Source organism: Alligator mississippiensis, chromosome 10 (genome assembly GCF_030867095.1).
Source record: "Alligator mississippiensis isolate rAllMis1 chromosome 10, rAllMis1, whole genome shotgun sequence".
Classification (NCBI taxonomy): Eukaryota; Metazoa; Chordata; order Crocodylia; family Alligatoridae; genus Alligator; species Alligator mississippiensis.
Window position 1 is genome coordinate 10,969,123 of NC_081833.1, and position 21,123 is coordinate 10,990,245.

The window sequence follows — 21,123 nt, forward strand, 5'->3', positions numbered from 1 at the left end:
TTCTACAGTAGAAACAATCTTGCCAAAGGTTTCAAGGCTTTTCATACAGATCACTTTTTTTCTGATTACTTATTGATATTTGAATTTTTTTTACATGTTATGGCAAAACGAGTAGCTAAACTTTAATTGCTTGTCCAAGATCAGCATGATGATATCCCAGTCTTCTCATTCATGTGTGTGATTCTCCCTGTCATTCCTGAAATGTTACCTAGATTCTTTTGAATTAAGTGATGTACACTCCCTGGGTTTTGTATGGCTCTGCCTCAAATCCATGGGAAAGTCAGTAATCTGGGCTAAAGATTTTGGCTGAGATGGAAAATAAACTGGAGGTAAAATGTATGTTAACCAAACCCAGAAAGGATTTCTATTAAAATAAAATTGCTCATTAAATTCCTTAATTATAGGTGCCCTATAGTTGCATAATTCTGTTGCTAATACTAATAAGATTGAAGGAGGTAATTAAAATGCGTACCATGTACCGTAAAGAAAACAAATTTTTTGGCATTGTCAGTACTCCATTAAGCCACATAATGCTTACATGAAATTATGACTCCATTTCTTAGGTGAAGGAACATGAAAATGTCTACCAGAGTTGTTGTTTTTTTTTCTTTTGGTGGATGAAAATGTGTTTTCATTTTGTTCTGTTTTAGCATTTCTGCTGAATATTTTCATTGTTTGTTTTTTTATAATATGTTGCCATGTAATGCAACCAAAATGTTTTGCGTGCATTGTCAACTGTCATAATTCTACCATTTTTACGTTGCCCTATTCTTAGCTTTGGGCACTGACTCAGATGAAGATGACATCCTGTTCTGGTAAGGTGCTCATTGTGCTCTGTAGTCTTGTTTTCTAGAATTGAGACTAAAGTTCAGTTCTGATGTAGGTTTTTTTTACTGTCATAGCATTCTCACTTTTTAATGTGCTTACATTTTTTCAAAAGGCTCTTGGCATTGAACAAGGGAAAGAGGATCCCAGAAAATATGCACAGGAGACGAGATATGAATTAAGAGCGGACATAACTTCAGAATTACCTGATGCAAGAAATAGCGTGGCTTCTTCACAGTTAAAGGAATTGGTTGACTTTATGGATCGAGTACGTCTCTTTCAATTGTATGCCCACATTTGGGAACATGAGGTTGCAAATAGCTTCTTCTTTAGCCAGAAAACAGTGTCCTCGGCGTACCTGAGAGGAAGTACATTCCAGGTATCAGACTGTACACACTACCCAATTATTGGAGGCAATCTGACCTGGTTAAACTGATCCATTGGGTCAGCAACTAAAATGGATTTTTCAGGTGGTAGATCTTTTTCCTGAGGGATTCCACTTGCACTGATTTTAAAAGGACGTAGTTTCCAATAAGAGGAAATACAGTGGACACACCTGGTTTATAGCCAGGTGATTATCAGCTTGATATGCCTTCTCTGGGGCTATGTCCCTTCCAGTTCTCTTAATCTGAATAGCTATTTTTAGAATTTCCTGTATTCTCTTGATTTCTGATTGGCCCTTTGTTTTCCACGTATGTTTCCTTTCAATATTCCATATACCACATATGCAGTGTCCAAATACTGTAGTCAAAATCATAGGAGGCTCTATACTGTATTGTGGATGATGGATGGCACAATGGAGGCAAAGAAGATGATTCTGATCCACAGCTATTCTGAGAGTCAGTAGCAGAGCTGGGACTAGAACTTGGGAGGGATCAGCTTTTGGGTCTATATTCTGACTAGCAACAGTTTGATTGGTCCCTTTTTATATAAAAGAAATACTTTCCTAAGTACCTGGTGTAAGATAAGTGTATACTTGCAGTTATTTTCATATATACTACTAGTTATTTAGGTTTATATGTGTTTTCTAAATAGCTCTTGCCGATTGAAAAGTATGCTTTGAATTTCTTGGAATTGTTTTATGCTTCCACTGATCCAGAAAAGCAGAAAGCCAATGAGGTAAGGGAATATATTTCACTATGTGAACCTACCAGTAGAAAAATGTTACAAGACTCTTTTGTCAATATAATTTTATTTAAAGTGATTATGATTCTATATGACTTTATTGTGGTGGGGAGGGTAGGGGGGAGTAATGGGCATTTATTGAGATAATATAGGTTTGCTTGGTGTATGCATGATGTCCTGGTATGGTGGAAAGCTGGTGTGGTTCTATTAGTTAAAAGCACTTGTGAGGAATATTTTTGTGAAGACTAGAGAGTTGTTTTACTATTAGGCTTGATTAAAATTATATTGAATTTATCTCCAACAGGACTTGAAAAATGCAAAGATAAAATGGGAGCTCCGTCAGATCAAGGAGTTGAAAGGTAGAGAAGAGAAAATGCAGTATGAAGAGGAGGAAGAGCTCTTAACCTACACCAGACAAGATGCTTATAACATGGTAACTTTCCAAGTACCCATAGGCCCTGCTTTCATATATTGTATATTTGTGATGGTCAGTTTTGCTGTTAAGGATAAGTGGATGGTACCTCTGGTCCCCCACTTTGTGCCTTTAGCTCCAGGTTGTAGGTTTTTCCACAAGTGACCCATTCTTATTTTGTCGAGTTGACTGACTGCTGTGGTTTGAAAATAAATTATTCAGCCAGTAGATTGACTTCACATAGTACCTGGCAGAGGTGCTCCAAGAGTGGCATGAGGGAAGAGAGTGAGAGAACAGAGCTGAAGAAAATGGGGGCTGTGATGCAGTGGAAGCAGAGGTGTGCTGCACCTATAGCGTTAAAATCTAGGTTATTAGTACAGTGCTTTTCAATCTCATTAAACTTAAGGAAAATCAAGACACTCAAGAGAGAGGATCTCAAGGCATTCTGGGGTGTCCTGGCACCCTGTTGAGAATTGTTGCATGAGCACAATTGCATATTTTTTACTTCAGTATTACATGTGTTTGTTGCAGCTTTTAAATGGGAAGTATGTGCATTGCAGTTACAAGCATGCATATGCTTTTTTTGTAAATTATTTCTATTCACTGGATTTATTAAAGGATTAAAAATTGTCTTGCTGCTTTTACAGGAATATATCTATGAAGGTCCAGATGGACAAATGGAAATAATGCCTGTAAGTTGTGTTTTGTTGGGTTTTTTTTAAGAGAGAAAACTTTATCTGTTGGTAGCAAACTAACATGATGTAAATGGTATTGCATGCAGCTCTGGACTCCCCTGACCCTGCCAGAAGATCATGATGATACATATATTGATTCTGTTTTGTGCCTGATGTATGATAGAACTCCAATTTCTGAGTCCAAGCTACCACCTTTATACAATCGGATGAAGCAAGAACGGCAGCATTTGGATCCTTCTGGTAAAGGCTATGTTTTGGAAGGCTGTATCTGTGTAGTTTACAAAAAGGTGGTAAGGAGAACTTCATAAACTTAAGTGACTGAATTCCTACAAAACACTTTTTAATTATGCGTCTTAAAACTTGGACCTGTGAATCTAATTTTCCTGACCAAATTAGACTTCTATTCATGAAAAATGCATGCTTAAAAATAGGGGTGCACTGATAGAGATTTTTTGGGGCCGATAGCAATAGCTGATTTTTAAGGAGGCATATCGGCTGATACCAGTCTGATTTCCGATACAGCATGGAGAGCTGTGTTCAGCTGGTAAGTTGTTGTGGTGGAAGGGGAGGGGGGAGGGAAAGGGCGCGTGGGGAACAGATCAAGGAGTGGGGCTGGGGCAAGTGCTGTCCAGCCAGGGCAGGGCATGGGATGGAGGTGCGCAGGGGACAAGCAGCTTCCACTGCTAAGTGCACCTTGGCAGGGCCCGGCGCAACCCCAGCCTACAGCTGCAGCCCACCCCACCAATGCCCCAGGCAGATCCGGGGCACATGTCCTCCCCCTCCCCCCATATCCTCCCTGGGTGCATGCAGTGGCAGGAGCCACCTCCTCTACCCTTCGCACAAGCTGCAGCTCCGTCCTACACTCCACCCTGGCTGTGCATCACTTGCCCCAGCCCTACTCCCTCCGTCACCAACCAATGATTTGCCCCCCAACCGTGCCCCTTTGCTTCCCCCTCCCTTTCCACCACAACAGACTTACCAGCTGCACGCAGCTCTCCACGCTGCCGGGCTGCACTCCTGGCTGCCTATGTGCTGCGCTGCGGCTGTGCGCATGCACAGACATTTATTGGCCACATCAGGCTGATTTCATATACACTCAATTTTCTTTATATTGGTGCTGATCTGATATCAGACCAATGTATTGGTGCACCTCTACTTAAAAACTATCTAGACTGCCTTAAAATTGTGCCCTGTAATTGTTCCCATTTTCACATTTGCTGGATTGTAAATAGGAATTAAGGTAACTGAAATTAACAGCAATGTAGCAGTGAGGCTTCTGTATGCTCTGGTCCCAGTCTTCTCTGTTGCTAAGTTTTTCATTTTCTGCCTGTAGTACTGCAATCCACCCTACTCTGTCTAAGCATTAGTTCAAATGAAACTGTTGGTAACCAGTGTAACTGTGGATTTAGTCATACATAAAGGGGGTAACTGAAGAGGCAAGTAAGAAGTGAGAGATACAGTTATCATGTTAAATACACAGGTGGTTGACCATAAATTGAAGGCATTCCATTCTGAACAGTGCTGTGCACTAATCTCCATCAGGGCTAAATGATTAGTATGTTCCTACTTTTGTTATGGATTTATTGTCTTAACCCCCCCCCCCCCCCAAGACATCTATCCATTCTCTCACTGAAGATGTTAACCCAGGGTTTAGCAACCCCTGGCACATGTGCCGAGCATAGCACACAAGGCCATTTTGCTCTGTACACCCATTGCCAAGCCAGGCTCTCAGCAGCTGCTGCCAGCCATGGAGCCCAGGGTGCTCCCAGCAGGCAGCTGGGAGGCTACAAGCCCTGGTGCAAGCAGACTGAGCCCTGTGGGCCAGCTGCAGCCAGGAGGCTGCAAACAGCTGCTCTGGGCTCCAGCAGGTCGGTACTCCAGCACTTTCCAAGGTAGACATTGTAATTTTTTGGCACTCCAGCCAAAAAACGTTGCCTACCCCTGTGTTAACCCCTGTTTCATTGGTCATTTCAGGTAAAAGTAAAAGGCATCACCATGGGAAGATGGCTACTCCTCCTCCATCGCTTTTTGGCCGTGTGAATCTGAGGCTATTGAAAATGCGACAAAAGGGCAAAGGAGAGAGAAACAAACTTTTGTTAAGGCGGCGAGCTTGCTTTGCAAAACTTTTGCCTGCTTTTGTCAGGTCAGCTACAGAGGCTGGACAGGATAGCCCCGAGTGGCAGATAAGTGAAGACAGGGCACTGTTACAGGTAAGACCAAGTTTTGTTTTGTTACTCTGGTTTTGTTCTTATCTTTTTCCTCGTAACTTTAGTTTGTTTGACTTTAGAAATGACTCTGCTTTGGGGGGGAAGGGAGGGGAGGTTCCCTCCCTGCAAACCTGATCTAGCTTTTGGGGAGGCTGATGAGTTTACTGAGACCCACTAGACAGTGAGATCCATGCGCACACTGTAGAACATATATAATCACAACTTCTGTAGTTTTATTTGTATTGGCACTGAATTTTATGCTTTCTCCTTCTCCTAGGCGGTGAAACAGTTACTGCAACTTCCTTTAAATCTAGCTATTGTATCACTGGCTCAGACACCCAATTGGGATCTCGTCAGCGACGTTGTTAATACCTGTAGCCAAGCTTATCGCTCATCAAAACAATGCCAAAATCGATTTGTAAATCTTGTTATAGCAAGAGAGGAAGTAAAGGTGAGTTTTTAAGTTGAATTGTGCATTACACTATAGGCAGTGATTTCATTTAAAGCCTGATTTATACCCCGTCAAGGGTAGGGACTGAAATTTAAATGAGAATAATTCATAATCACAGAAGAGCGGATTTAATATTTTAGCTTTAGTCAGTTAAACAAGTTTTAAGACTATGATATTTCTGAATATGCATCTCAAAACAGAATAGAAGTCAAATTGTTCTGGTATTAAATCATTCATTTCTTTCTTTAAGAGATGTGTCAGGGTGGGGCCAACTCTGATTAGTGCTGCCTTTTTCCTGTTGAGTAGGGTAAATTTAAAATTCACTTGTGGTAGAGTTAAAAAAAATCTGCCATAATCTAGTGCAGAAGTTAATTGGCAATCAAATATAGTAATTTGCTGCTTATCAGCTAGACATTTAAAACATTTCTTTAGGAAAATAGGTAAATTACAAATACAAAACAAAATTAAAATGTATTATTGAAATCAAGGTTTCTTGCTTGCTGATCAAAACACAGTTAAAATCATTAAGTTGAATCAATTTGCTAAGCTTCTGGGGCAAATGTCATTTTTCTGGGGATTAATTCAGTCTCAAAATAGTATCAGACTGTTCTGCCAACCAATGGCAACTCAAAATGAAACTCCCTGAGGTGGTTTAGAAGCATTATTTATAGCTGATTGTAACCATAGCATGAAAAAATAAAGCTAAAATATTGTAACAATTATTTATTTATTTTTGCAGATTATATTACAGTCATCCAAAAATAGAAGCAAAAAGACTGCTTTTGTAACAGTGGTGTTTGGAAACTGCTTAGTTGTGATAGGAAAAAAAGGTTTAACTAGGTTTGAAAATAACTTTCTTTTCTCAAAAGAAATGCAGGCATCTAGCTCACAGGTATTTTATGTGCAACCAGTTGAAAGTATATGGATAATATGAGAGAGACTCTATATACCTGTTGTCAAAACGCTTCCTGAGGACTTGCTTAGACTTTTTAACAAGGGAGAAACAGCCACAGACAAGCTTATTATCTCTCTGAATATATTCCTGTCCCCAGCAAGAGAGATACTGATCACTGGGACTATAAGTTTTATATGTTGTTTGTTGCTATGAAAGTGACTTGCTGCACAGCCTTGCACATGTCATTTAACCTGTGCCATGGTTTGCTGTTTCTGAAAAGGTGTTACGAGACTAACAAGTATCTAGAATTTTCTGGTGGAAAGTATTATACTAAGCAATTAATAAATCAACCAGTATATTTGATAACCAAGACTAGATAGCTTTTCTTGCTATTTAAGGATATTAAAAGAAAAATGTTAGAATTTGCCTGATCAAGGAAGTATAAACTGCAATTTTTGAGATAATCCCGTGGTGTCTAGCGATGGCATCTGTTTCTTTCTTTCTTTTTTTTTTTTGAGAAAATGAATGGTCACCTTCATACCAAGCAGACTTCTGCCCAAGACCAGAATTCTGCACATGTGCAACTTTATATGAGTCACTTTGATTTAATGACAATGGCTGCAAGAAAGAGAAGTTCCCCAGATAAAACTCTGTAAGTTAACTCACATGCTTGTAAGATTGAGCAGAATGATCTGGTGTGTTTTCATATGCAGAAGTCCGAATGCTTACATGGCAGTCCCACTTCATTTTGCAGGGGAAACAGGGTTTTAAATCCACAGGTGTTACTGTGGTCAATTTGAGACTTAGTGCAATGACCTTCCTGACAAATCAAATCCTGCTTCGGTGCTTATAGAATGATAAGCTTGTATAGTTCATATTCCATCCCCCAGTACTGGAGAGGGCGTGAGGTGGGCCCAGCCCACTGATCTATACATATCTCAAGTCCAGCAGTATGTCGCTCATCTCTTTAGGTAATGAGAACAGGTAATACTAACCCCCTCTATTGTGAGGCGATGGTGGTGGATTGGTTAAAATCAAGGCTGCCCAACTTCTGAATGGCTGGGGCCACACACTCTGCAGGCCACACGAGTTGGGGTGCACCAGTGGGAACCATGCACCGCATGCCTTTCCCTACCCTAACGCCCTCCATTGCACAGTGCCTTCTGGGCCCAGTTCACCAGGCACCCTGCCTCGCTGCGAGTTCTCCAGCCACAGGCTTGCCTTCTGTTTCACGCCTCTCAGGTGCCCTGGGCCATTGCCTTCCCCAGTCCTTTGGGCTGTGCTGCTTTGTGCCTGCCTTCCCCTCCCTCACCCCAGGGGGTGGGACAAGGGAGAGGAACCCAGAGTCCCTTGTTCCTTCTGCAACTGGAACAGGAGGTGGAGTGGCAGGTAAGTAGGAGCCCAGGGGTAGTTTGTGGTCCAGGAGCTGCCAGTTGGACAGCGCTGGTCTAACCAAACTTATTGGAGACAGCTTATTTTTACTTCTGGCCTATATTTCTGCAGCCTCAGTCAACTGGTGGGGAGGGGGGGGCATCCAAGAGTAGCAGACAAAACTAGCACTTCTGTGTTTGATAGGCAAGGAGATGGAGAAGTTGAAGGGCAGGGTTGGGTGCAGATCTGAATTTTAGTTCCCTCCAATCTGCTGCTTGTTTTTCTCTGAGCCATCCCACTGTACAGTTGGGGCCTGGGGCACACACACAGTTGAATTGGTTTGCTTCAAGATTTTTTCTTTTTTCGGTTTAGGTTGGCTTATTTAAATCAAGTGAAGCTTTGTGTGAATGTCTGTGTAAGCCAGACGTAAACTGGCTTGCACTGGGAAGCTAAACTGATGAGGCCAATTTTAAACCAGCATCATCCTGTCAAGGCAATACAAATACCTGAGTAAACTAAACCAACTGAACTTAAGTTAGTGTATAGACCAGTCCAAAAACAACAGAATGAGAATTAGTGGGGGAGAGGTGGCGGATCTTGAATTTTGTCAGATCTTATTGACTTAATTAGGAGGCAAGATTTTCTATTTGAAGATGTCATATTTTGGACAGCTTCACAAAAATAGTGTTTAAACCATGTCTTATTTACTTTCAACAGAAATAACTGGGATAAGCCAGCCTCGATAACTGAGGCTGCATCCCCTTGCATGGAGCCTAAAGCAAAAGTAAAAAAGGTACATTTATTTAATTCTCTCAGGCTTTCATTTTCTTTCAGTTGCCTAACTTCTGCCTTTGCCTTGAATATGTATAGTTTTGTACAATTACAAGAATTTGAGGGTGTAATTGCATTTTTGGCAGTTTTAAATAACCATTCCATATAGCACTTAAAATTCTTTGGCCCCTAAATCAAAGATATTAACATTGTTCTTCTGTGTCTGTGTTAATGCCAAATACTTTTCTTTTTCAGTCTTTCATCTTATGGGCATTTTTAAAACCCATAGAGTCAGAAGCAGGTAGCATTCAGTATTTTATTGCAATTTTTTTAAATGAAGTCAGCCAAATTCTACCCAACTTTTTGTTGTTAATAGTTCATTTTGGACATATCTTTTTGTCCTGCTAAGTCTTATGAGATTTTTACCGCAAATAATTTAAATCAATAAATTGAACTCTTGTTACCTTGCTGCATTTTTCCCTCTTTCGTTATTTTAGACTCTGACTGAAAACCAGGTGGGCAAAGGGGCAGATCCACAGGAAACTCAACAACAAACTATACAGCAAGCACAAGTTCATTCTCCAGCACGGGTACAAACACAGGTGGGGCAACAGCCATATCAGAAGTACAGACTGTGGGTCCCTAAACTTCAGAGCCAGTAAAAGAACTGGGTATCAGGATCTATCATTTTTTTTTTTTAATGTGTTAAGGAGGTATTCCTCTGTACTAGTCCTGCGAGTGAATTTGCAAACTTGGATCCCTGTGCCTTTGGGTAGCCCTGTTGACTTCACAGATGTTCCATACAGGTGCAGAAGACCTTGATGACAAGTCCAATTGCAAGATTGAGGCTTTAGTGTTATAAGACACAGTGGAGAAGACAGGAGCATTTGTCTTCATTCGTAGTGAGACTGTTTGAGATGCTCTAAAATAGGGTCTTAGATGTAGAAGGGCCTGTTAGACTGAGTTCTGATTTTTCCCCAATTAAGGATGGAACAACATTTCTTGGTATTTTTCTTCTACATGCACCTGACCGAGAGAAAAAGAATTAATGGGGAAAATTATTTTTTGTTTTGTTTTCTGTTCTGCTTTTGGGTGAGGAGGCTTTTTTAACATGTCCCATAATAATGCCAGAATGACTCTTGATAATAACCGAGTTTTTGTGATGCCCACGTTGCTCCTGTCAGTTGTACTGAGCCTGCAGTTTTGCTTCTTACTTCTCATAGCATCTGAGGATATCCATTATTCACTTTCGCTGTGCCTTGACATAATAAAGCTGATGCTTCTCTGTACAGTAGCTTTCATGCCCAGGAAATATTTCATCAGAAGGGTCATTTTTGACTATCATAGGTAGGGTTAACATTTTTGTCTCTGTGACCCAACATTTTAGTTTAACTAATATTTAACTAGCATTTTAGTTTAGGCTAAGGGCATACTGGTAGGAGTGCTTAGTAGGAGTGCTGCAGTCACATCGAGGGAAGTGCTTCTTCCCGTGTGTTTGGCACTGGTGAGGTCACATCTGGAGTACTGTGTCCTGTTTTGGGTTCCCTACTACAGAAAGGATATAGACAAATTGGAGAGTTCAGCAGAGGGCAGTGAAAATGGTTCAGGGGCTGAGGCACATGACTTTTGATGAGAGGCTGAGGGAACTGGGCTTATTTAGTCTGCAGAAGAAAAGACTTAAAGGAGATTTAATAGCAGCATTCAGCTACCTGAAAATGGTTGCAAAGAGGATGGAACCAGACTGTTCTTGGTGGTGGCAAATGACAGAATAAGGAGTAATGGGCTCAAGTTTGCAAGCACCTACCCTGGACTCATTCAAAAAATGTTTGGATGCTTATCTTGTTGGGATCATTTGACCCCAGCAGACTTCCTGCCTATGGCAGGGGAGCCGGACTCAATGATCTCGAGAGGTCCCTTCCAGCCCCTAATGTGTATGACATCTATGAAATCTATAAGTTGTAGCAAGGGAAGTTTAGGGTAGATATCAGGGAAAACTCCCTCACAAGGAGGGTAGTAAGGCACTGGAACAGGTTATCCAGAGAGGTTGTGGACTCTCCCTAGATTCATAGATGTTAGGGTCGGAAGGGACCTCAATAGATCATCGAGTCCGACCCCCTGCATAGGCAGGAAAGAGTGCTGAGTTCAGATGACCCCAGCTAGATGCCTATCCAACCTCCTCTTGAAGACCCCCAAGGTAGGGGAGAGCACCACCTCCCTTGGGAGCCCGTTCCAGACCTTGGCAACTCGAACTGTGAACAAGTTCTTCCTAATGTCCAGTCTAAATCTGCTCTCTGCTAGCTTGTGGCCATTATTTCTTGCTACCCCTGGGGGCGCCTTGGTGAATAAAACCTCACCAATTCCCTTCTGTGCCCCCCTGATTAACTTATAGGCAGCCACAAAGTCGCCTCTCAACCTTCTCTTGCGGAGGCTGAAAAGGTCCAGGTTCTCTAGTCTCTCCTTGTAGGGCTTGGTCTGCAAGCCCTTAACCATATGAGTGGCCCTTCTCTGGACCCTCTCCAGGTTATCCGCATCCCTCTTGAAGTGCGGTGCCCAGAATTGCACGCAGTACTCCAACTGCGGTCTGACCAGTGCCCGATAGAGGGGAAGTATCACCTCTTTGGATCTATTCATCATGCATCTGCTGATGCACGATAAAGTGCCATTGGCTTTTCTGATGACTTCGTCACACTGCAGACTCATGTTCATCTTGGAGTCCACTAGAACTTCAAGATCCCTTTCCACTTCTGTTCCACCAAGCAGGTGATTTCCTAGGCAGTAGGTATGCTGGACATTTTTCCTCCCTAGGTGCAGCACTTTACATTTCTCCTCGTTGAATTGCATTCTGTTGTTTTCTGCCCACTTGTCCAACCTGTCCAGGTCTGCTTGCAGCTGTTCCCTGCCCTCCGGCTTGTCCACTTCTCCCCACAGTTTTGTGTCATCCGCAAACTTGGACAGAGTACACTTCACTCCCTCGTCCAAGTCGCTGATGAACACATTGAAGAGTATCGGTCCAAGGACCGAGCCCTGCGGGACCCCACTGCCCACACCCTTCCAGGTCGATACCGACCCATCCACCACGACTCTCTGGGTGCGACCCTCTAGCCAATTCGCCACCCACCGGACTGCGTAGTCATCCACATCACAGCCTCTTAACTTGTTCACTAGTATGGGGTGGGATACCGTATCAAAGGCCTTCCTGAAGTCTAAGTATACGACATCAACACCTACTCCTGTGTCCAGGTGTTTCGTAACCTGGTCATAAAAAGAGACTAGATTAGTCAGGCATGATCTGCCTGCTACGAACCTGTGCTGGTTTCCCCTCAGCATAATTTTTCCTGCCGGGCTCTCACAAATGTGAGCCTTGATAATTTTTTCAAAGACTTTGCCAAGGATGGAGGTGAGAGATAGTTGCCCAGGTCCTCCTTCCTCCCCTTCTTGAAAATGGGGACCACATTGGCCCTTTTCCAGTCCTCTAGGACTTAGCCGCCTGTGCTCCACGAAAACATGTAGCAGTCTCCCCGTCGGGGAATCGAACCCCGGTCTCCCGCGTGACAGGCGGGGATACTTACCACTATACTAACGAGGAATGCTTTAGAGGTTTTTAAGACCTGGCTAGACAGAGCCTTGACTGGGATGATCTAGTTGGGGATGGTCCTGCTTTGAGCAGGGGGTTGGACTAAATGGCCTCCTGAGGTCTTTTTCAACCCTAATTTTCTGATTTGTGTTATGACTGACTTTCTCATTCAGTAATTTTTTTTCTCTCCTGTTCAGAAAATAGTATGTTTTCTGTATGATCTGAAGATGCTATAGTGCTTGAGTACAAGTTGTAGGGAGTTTTGAGAATCTGTAATGGAAGGCTGCATGGAATTATATAAGATTTTTATTAATAATTTCAGTAGGAGTTAGAGCCATGAGCCTGAAGAGCTTTTCACTATGCAGTAGAGGTAGAAGAAAAGTTAAATGCAAGTAATTTGAGGAATAGCTGATCAAGCTATAGAAGTTGCAGATACTGTAGTGGCACATCAGTCTGAAGCCAAGCTCAGTGTACTATACAGCAGTTGTATCTATACAGTAATCCTAATTCTTTGTTCCTTAGACTTGTCTTCCTGCTTTCCAGCTAAAAGCACTGAGGCAGATCCAAACAGTGAAGGCAGTACAAGTTCCTCTGGCAGATCTTTCAGTGGTGTCTGTTCCAGCAACTACTGTTCCATCTCTAGGAGTAGCAACACTCCCTTCTCTTCTTCCTGAGATCTCTTCTGCTGAAATTAATGATCCTCTTAGGCAGCCACAGAAAGCACCAGGTAAGAGAAATCTCACTTGGAAGCAGTCTTTTACAAAATGAATTCACCTTCCAAACTTTAACATGACTTTGGAACCAACTTGGATGGTTGTACATTTTAAGCATAATGTTACTAAATGTATAGATAGCTTTCTTTGGACTTGTTTCCTGCTTTTTTAGAATATTACCATGGAAAGGACCTATTTTGCAAAATATGTTTGATCTCAACATAATTGTATGTGTGTTATAAATTTTTGGGAAAAATGTTATTGTCTTCCAATTTATATTTATACATTTTATTCTGATGTTTTTATGATGGCAAGGATGGCTTTGTTCATTACTGGAAGTAGATTTACCAAATCCAGATTGAAACTACATTTTACATCACTAATTTTTGTTTAGATTAAAAGGTAGTGGGAACAGTTGCAGGGGTTTAGGTTGTAGCCGTGTTGGTCTAAGGACGTAGGCAGACAAAGTTCCTTGGGTGAATTTGATATCTTCTGTTAGACCAACCCAAATAGTTGGAGAATATTTATTAAGCTTTCGGGTTCAAAAACCCTTCGTTTTGAACCCGAAAGCTTGCTTAATAAATATTCTCCAACTATTTGGGTCTGTCTAAAAAAAGATATCAAATTCACCCAAGGAACCTGTCTGCCTATGGGAACAGTTGGACATTTTAATTGTATGTTTAGAAGACTGGCAATTTTTGTTGCATGTTGTTTTACTGCTGTCTTGCAGAAGCCCAGATAGTGGATGGAGAGGTCCAACAGTGTCTAAGCTATACATATCAAGCGGCTGAGCAACAAAGCACCTTCCATTCCCAGATTGCTCAAGGAGAACCTACTGTGTAGCACAGGTAAATAGCCCTCTTCGCTGTATCTTGGACAGATGTTCTTTAGAGAGATGGGCGATGCAGCAAACTTGTTTGGTGGCGTCGCGTCAGATCAAGCATCATAAAGTCGAAACTGACGTCGAAGTCGAAACAGAGTGTCAATTTATAAACGTTGTAAGTGCTGTTCATTGCAACTCAAAACATCTTCAGTCGAGGACTTCCTGCTAATAGAAACAGGATATAAGGGCCATTATCAAGTAGCCAACAGGCAGGAGAGGTGCAGTAAAAACCTGACAATTGAAGAACAAGCTTGTTCTGGGGATTATCACCTGTGAAGTACAGAGATGAGTAAATCTCGGGTAGAATGAAGCATGAAGTCATTGTCCTTGTTAAATCCTTGGTACTTAGTGTCTGATAAACTGATGAATTTGTTCCCATGCCTGTCTTTCAAAGATTCATGGATTCATTCATAGATTCATAGTTTTCTGAAATTCTTGGATAACTGGTACCCTACGAATGCAAAATATTATAGTCCTTAATCCAGAGACGTCACCTCATGCCTATGTCTTAATGCCAAACTGAGGTACAGAGAAGTTGAGCAACTTTCTCAAATGACCCAGTAAATCGGGATCAGGTCCTGAGAATAATGTCTATTTCTCATTCAGACTGTTTCTGTGTTTTTTCTGGGGAGCCTGCCATCTGTTTTCATTTTTGTTTCAAATGCTTGATTGCAGAATTTACAACTGGCTAGTAACCTCTTCTAAAATTTAGGTTCAGCTTTGGCCACACAATATCCCAGGCAGCAGATGCTGATGAGCAGGCTCGTGAGACTTCTGCAGCAGTGGCTCCATCTCAAGTGATCCTGCTGAAGTTAGTACAGAAGCAAGTTCTGCTAACAATATGTTTTCAATCACAGACCCCGATGTGTGGTGTCCAGCAAATCTGAAGATAAAAGTTAGCAACTAGAAGTTGATATGAGGATCCCTACATTAAGACCGAGATGAATGCATCCATGAAAATGTTATTAAACTACTGTTTAAATTAAACTTGAGTAGAGAGGTACAAGGTTGTACGTGTGTGTTAAACCAGGCCAATGACAGCCGCATGCTGTGCAGTGTTTGCCACGTATATTAAGCATGAGTACTTCTTTTCAAAGGGAAATCTTAAAACCTAATGAGATCTGACTGCTGTAAAATGCACTCGAACTTTGGAAAGATATTAATGGAAATTGGGGTAGTGAAAAGGAAAGGTGCTCTGCCCTGAAAGGTAATGACCATTCTCTGGTGTTGTAAACGGTGACAAAAGCTGATCAACTTGTTCATTCTGGTGCTGGGCTGTTGTTGCCATGGCGATGCTTGACAATAGCCCGTTAACCCTTTCAGCAGGACTGCCTTTTCCCAACACGGCTGCAACCCAAAACCCATTGGCGACGTGTAGGGGGTGCACGGGCACCCCCTGAGCATGGCGGTGCACTCCCTGCAAACAAGTACTGCTACTACTGCCAGTGGCGTCTGAGTGTTATCTCCCTCCCCCTGCCACCGACACTGCTGTGGCTGCCTGCGGGAGCTCCCTGCCTGCCACCACCATGCTCTTGCCGCTGACAGTGTCGCTGCCACCTGTGGGAGCTCACTGTGCCACCGCTGCCCCCCCCCGCCTCCAGGGGCACGCAGCGTTCATGTCAAAACCCAATTTCCTTTGTGGAGTGACCGGGATGGGACAGTCGTCGGCATGCTCTGGACACAGGCAGCTGCTCTGGAGCAGACGGCAGCAAAATGAAAACAGCAGCTGTGTGACCCCCTCCTTTACTTTTTTTGGACTGCTGCTTGAAATAACCCTGTGCCCCTAGAGCAGGAGGGTGGAAGTGCCAATAAAAGTGGCCTGTCTTCATCAAGGCAATCGGGACCCATAGTAGAGAGAATATCTTTTATTAGACCAACAAGATTTTTGCAAAAACAATTTCTTTAATGGAAAAAAGTTTCTTTTTGGTCTAAAAAAAGATATCGCTACTAACAAGATTTTTGCAAAAAAAAAAAAAAATTCTTTAACGGAAATAAATTTTTTTTGTAACCAACTTGTTAGTAGAGAGATCTTTTATTAGACCCACAAGAAATTTTTTCCATTAAAAAAATTGTTTTTGCAAAAATCTTGTGGATCTAATAAAAGATGTATGATTGCTATTAACAAGATTTTTGCAAAAAAAAATCGTTAATGGAAATAACTTTTTTTGTAAAAATCTTGTTGCTCTAATAAGAGATCTCTCTACTAAAAAAAATTTTGCAAAAACAATTTAATAGATTTTTTTTTTTTTTTTTTTTTGCAAAAATATTGTGCGAGTAGCGACGAGCTCTCTTATTGGCCCACCAAAAAACTTTTTCCACTAAAGCCTTTTTTTTTCTGGTTGGGCTAATAAAAGGTCATCTCCACCACGAGTCTTGATTTGCCGTTTCCTCTAGCCCAATCCGCCTACAACGTGGACCCCTGTCTACATCAACGCTGCTTTTCCTGCGCTGGGGCAGGACCCGCGGCACACCACATCAAACTTGTGCCCGGCCTAGCAGGCAGCGCATGCGCAGTGCTCACCCCACTCTCCCTTACCTGCCCCGTCCCTCCCAGCGCTCGGCGCAGGCGCACTGCTAACTCCCCTGGCTCGCTAGTGCGCAGGCGCGGACCGAGCCGGTGGGGGCGCAGAGCGGCCTTCGCGGTTTGGCCCCTGCCGGCGGCGGTAGCGGACGCTGCGCTCCTCCCCTGGCCGCGCCGCAGCTTCCTGTGAGGAGCGAATGGAAAGTCCGGCCCGGGGCTGCGGTGAGTGGGGCCGCGCCGGGCTGCGCCGCGCCAAGCCGGGGGGAGCGGGGCGGGGCGGGCAGGGGGCCGTCCTGAGGCGGCGGGGGCCGGCCCGGGCCCTTCCCGCAGCGGGTCCGGGGAGGGGCGGGTTAGCGGCCTCCGCATCCGCTGGCCCGCGCGCTCCTCGCCTTGCCGCGGCCCGGCCCGGCGCTGCGGTCCCAGCGGAGAAGTTGCCCCCCTCACGAAACAAAAAGGCGGCGGGCCCCGCGGGCCGAGGGAGCCCCGCGGGGGCCGGAGTTAGATGCGGTCACGAAATGCGGGTCTCTGCCCCGCGCTGGGCTGGGCTAGTCTGTCACCACCCGAGCCTGAAGTGACCCACTGCTCTCGAGCCAAAGCCTCTCCCGCGGCGGTTGCAGGAGTCGTCAGAAGTGTCTTTCTTTTAGTGCGACACGCCTGTCGTTTTCCCACCGAACTGCCCCGGTGACATACTTGTTTTTTCACTGTGGGTCTCCGCCTGGGTGGGTTCGGGACGGGGAAACGAGTATTGCACGTGTGTGGCGTTGCTGAAATGTCACACTAGCTTAGATACGTCCACAAAAGTTTAAACGTGTCCACAGACGGGCGCTTGGTCCGCAGGCGTTTGACATCGTCCACAAACGGGCGCTTGGTCCGCAGGCGTTTGACATCGTCCACAAACGGGCGCTTGGTCCGCAGGCGTTTGGCGTCGTCCAGGACGGACAGGGTCCGTTTGCGGATGTGTGTAGGCGCAGCAGGGAGGAAACCAGTCTTTGGTTTCTTCCAAGTTTAATCAGTCAGGAGAAGAAATGTTTTACCCTGTACGTTCAGCAGTGTTTTGCGGCCTGCCCAGGCCTAGAAGACATTTGAATAATACATCCGTGGTGTTTCCGTAATTTGAATAATTGCCTGAAGGGTTATTTGTAGCGAGGTAGTTAGCCGGGTTGGTCTGAAGTCAGGTTGAAGGGAGAGCGAAGTTGCGTTAAGCTTTTATAAGCAGCGGCTCACTTTGTCGGCCGGGATTGTAGTGAACTATAAAGGCAGAGCGATAAGTCCCTGCTTGCATTTTGACCAGTTGTCACAAAACAGGCATTTCCCGTGGCTAAACTTCTGCTGTTTTGTGTTTCTTTAGAATTGACTTGGAAAAACTAAAAGGCGATCATGCACCATGGCAGCGGTCCCCAGAACGCGCAGCGCCAGCTCCAGAGGTCCAGGTCCTTCACAGGCAGCGAGGGAGAAGAGCAGCAGACAAACCTACCCCAGTCCCCTGCAGCTTCGTTCGCTCCTTCCGCCAGCCCGTCCGCGCCGCAGTCCCCCAGTTACCAAATACAGCAGTTTATCATGAGCAGAAGCCCGGTGGCTGGGCAGAACGTAAACATCACGCTGCAGAACGTTGGACCCGTGGCTTCAGGAAACCAGCAGATCACACTGACACCCTTGCCGATCCCGAATCCGACATCACCGAGTTTTCAGTTCAGCCCTCAGCCAAGGAGGTTTGACCATGGGTCTCCATCATACATTCAAGTTACTTCACCCTTGCCCCAGCAGGTCCAGTCTCAAAGTCCTACGCAGCCCAGCCCTGTGCCGGTGCAGTCGATACCAAACGTTCGGGCAGGCACACCTGGTCCTGGCTTGGGTATGTGCAGCCAAAGTCCTACGAGAGGGTTTGTAGATGCCAGTGTCCTAGTGAGACAGATCAGCCTGAGCCCATCGAACGGTGGACACTTCGTGTATCAAGAAGGGTCAGGGATTGCACAGATTGCTCAAGGAGCTACAGCACAAGTGCAGCTTCCCTCTTCTGGAGCACCAGCTACAGTAAGAGAACGCAGGCTTTCGCAGCCTCATTCACAGACCGGTGGCACCATTCACCATCTTGGACCTCAGAGTCCTGTAGCTAGTGGAGCAAATATGCAGCCTTTGACCAGTCCAGGTCATATTACAACTACTAGCCTGCCACCACAGATCAGCAACATTATCCAAGGGCAGCTCATGCAACAGCAGCAGCAAGTGCTTCAAGGGCAGCAGTTGAGCCGACCCATAGGATACGATAGGACTTCTGGTGGATTAATAGCAGGAGTTGGAGGTTCACCTGCTTTTGGAATAACATCGCCACCCCCTCCCACAAGTCCATCCCGTGCCACTGTACCGCAGGGTCTCTCTAATCTTCCTCTGACTCCTTCTGTAAATACTGCGGTGAAAAAACAACCTAAAAAATTGGAGGAGATTCCTCCTGCCAACCAAGAGACTGCTCAGATGAGAAAGCAGTGTTTGGACCATCACCACAAGCAGATGGAGGTTCTGAAGGAGGCTTTTAAGGAGTATTTGATTGAACTATTTTTTTTGCAACATCTGCAAGGGAATATGATGGACTTCTTAGCTTTTAAAAAGAAACATTGTGTACCGTTACAAGCATACCTGAGGCAAAACGACTTGGATCTAGAGGAAGAGGAGGAAGAGGAACAATCTGAAGTCATCAACGATGAGGTAAGAAGTCTATTGGTTAGTGCTTATGAATAAAACACTAAATTAAATTGTGGGTTTTGGATACCAAAGTATTAGATTTGTCTTAGCAATACATAAGATTTTATTTCTGACTGAGGAAGGTATAGTAGACTTTTAAAAATGAAGTTTCTTAAGAGAATTGTAGTTTTGCTGGATGGAAATTTGAACTGCAGGTTGGTTTGAGCATACAATCAGAAGCATGTTTTTTTATGAACAGAGATAACTATAGAGGGGAAAAGAGTTCTCATTGACTTGTTTGTATCAGTATTTATGTCCCATACACAAAGTGGTTAAGCTCTCTCTGAAACCAAAGAAACTTAGAATAGTTGCTGAACATGTGTTAACTTATAAAATGATTACATATTATCTATTATAGCTATAAGCAGAAAAAGGAGAAAAAACCCTCCATAAGATTAGAATCTGCCTTAACTTGGAACTTGGCTTTTGTGAATATAATTTGGACCCATAAAATAATTCTGTAAAATATTGGTGTTATATTAACCAACATTAAAATAAAAGTAATTTAATGATTGTTAAAGTGGTTTAGGGTGGTGTCCCATGAAATGTATTTGAAACACAGTATAATATACCAATTTACTGTGGGTGCCATAGACCCTCACCTGTGCCTTTATTGCAATTCAGATGCTAAAAAATTTATAGTCTGAGTACAAATTCAATTTAATTTTTAATTGAACAAGATATTAAAATTTCTGGAATGACTTCACTGTGTCTTGGTGGTAAATGGTTTGAACTAAGCTTGCCAGAAACGGACCCTGCACAACTTTCCTTGCACGGTTGTACCAGTGCTTATTAACCCTGACTTGTAGCATCCCTGCTTTCCAGTTTGCATGGCCTGAGCAGTGTCTGTTTGGAGCAGAGCTTGTCACTTGTGTGGCAAGTGGATGTGATTTCATTATTGGAACACCGTGGAACTCACAAATGCCTATTTAAATATATCATGTATGCATAGCTTATGGTATGTTAAAAAATCCGTTTTATAAAGAGACTTGTTTTTCTTTTAAATTTCTCTTGTAAACCGGTGTCTCCTGTGCAAGCTGATCAGTCCTTTAAGTGCAAGATCATTAATGGATAGCTCTTTGGTTTGAATTTGTAGATGGGTTTAAAAATTGTAACCTGACGTCTAGCATTTGAAGTCTAACCTCTTTGTTGTCTTTTGAGTAATAGTTTACACGGGAGAGGGAATGCAGTTCAGACTATAATGGTTATTAAGCATGTTGAAGGAGTGGTAGCTGAAATGAACAGAACCTGAACTCTGTACTGTTTCATGGGCAGATTCTCTGCTATTGTAAGTTATCCTAGATCAGTGATTCTCAACCAGGTTGCTTGGTTACCTAGGGGTGCCTTGAGATCCTTTCAAGGGTGCCATGGGTTGCCACACAATGTTAGCATTATGAGGTGTGTAAACATGATTCACACGATAAACCCAAAGATTTCAAATAGGAATCCTTAGTAAAAAAGCAGAATAGGTCAGAATGTTTTTTAGAGTTCTTTGTAACAGAAGAATTGCTCTAGTATTTTTCTGTAGTAAAAAATGAGTAAAAATTAAGAGCTGGTGTTTTCTGATTTCTCCCTTGAATTAAAAAAAATGTTGAGAACCACTCTCCTAGATCCACTGAAGTCGGGGGCACTATGACAGTATCTTGGCTTAAAGACCTGTTTCTCCCAACTCCAGATCTTTTAGGATTCCAGGTTTACTTTTTTTAGCTTTAAGGCACAGTTTAAACTATGCAAAGAGGTTCCAAGTGTTTTTTTTTCTCTCCTTATAAAGTATTTTAATGCATAATCTAATTGCTTGTGAAAGTTGCTCATCAGTTTAACTGTTGGAATATTTTGCATCCTGTGCCACTGAAGTGGTTTTGAATACTTTTCAAATTAAGATCGCTTTTGGAAATGAAGGCACCTTTTGAGTATGTTCTTTCTTTGTATTTTTGTCTTCCTCTC

At 43.3% G+C, this 21,123-nt stretch overlaps 2 protein-coding genes and 1 non-coding gene across 19 annotated transcripts in view; 2 read left to right on the top strand and 1 right to left on the bottom strand.

The window, feature by feature from the left end:
* Positions 1-14,928, top strand: part of LOC102563606 (E1A-binding protein p400) — a 39,425-nt gene extending 24,497 nt beyond the window's left edge. The window contains exons 25-37 of one of the 5 annotated variants that reach the window (XM_019486646.2): positions 941-1,093; positions 1,861-1,944; positions 2,255-2,383; positions 3,010-3,054; positions 3,144-3,297; positions 5,032-5,267; positions 5,542-5,715; positions 7,129-7,262; positions 8,699-8,774; positions 9,250-9,354; positions 12,849-13,053; positions 13,770-13,887; positions 14,780-14,928. In XM_019486646.2, the coding sequence (XP_019342191.2) occupies positions 941-1,093; positions 1,861-1,944; positions 2,255-2,383; positions 3,010-3,054; positions 3,144-3,297; positions 5,032-5,267; positions 5,542-5,715; positions 7,129-7,262; positions 8,699-8,774; positions 9,250-9,354; positions 12,849-13,053; positions 13,770-13,882 (1,608 nt within the window). In that variant the 3' untranslated portion in view covers positions 13,883-13,887; positions 14,780-14,928. Of the gene's footprint in view, positions 1-940; positions 1,094-1,860; positions 1,945-2,254; positions 2,384-3,009; positions 3,055-3,143; positions 3,348-5,031; positions 5,268-5,541; positions 5,716-7,128; positions 7,263-8,698; positions 8,775-9,249; positions 9,355-12,848; positions 13,054-13,769; positions 13,888-14,634 lie in introns of those variants that run through there. The other 4 variants (XM_019486645.2, XM_019486648.2, XM_019486649.2 and 1 more) reach the window with 4 other exon arrangements.
* Positions 12,267-12,338, bottom strand: TRNAD-GUC (transfer RNA aspartic acid (anticodon GUC)). Its single transcript has one exon. It is a non-coding gene; the product is annotated as a tRNA-Asp (tRNA).
* A 1,630-nt stretch (positions 14,929-16,558) lies between the features above and the next one.
* Positions 16,559-21,123, top strand: part of LOC102563363 (E1A-binding protein p400) — a 62,692-nt gene continuing 58,127 nt past the window's right edge. For 10 of the 13 annotated variants that reach the window (XM_019486634.2, XM_014598504.3, XM_019486639.2 and 7 more), the window contains exons 1-2: positions 16,560-16,665; positions 17,792-19,143. In XM_019486634.2, coding sequence (XP_019342179.2) covers positions 17,821-19,143 — 1,323 coding nt within the window. In that variant the 5' untranslated portion in view covers positions 16,560-16,665; positions 17,792-17,820. Of the gene's footprint in view, positions 16,666-17,791; positions 19,144-21,123 lie in introns of all 13 variants that reach the window. The other 3 variants (XM_019486638.2, XM_059713443.1, XM_019486644.2) reach the window with 2 other exon arrangements.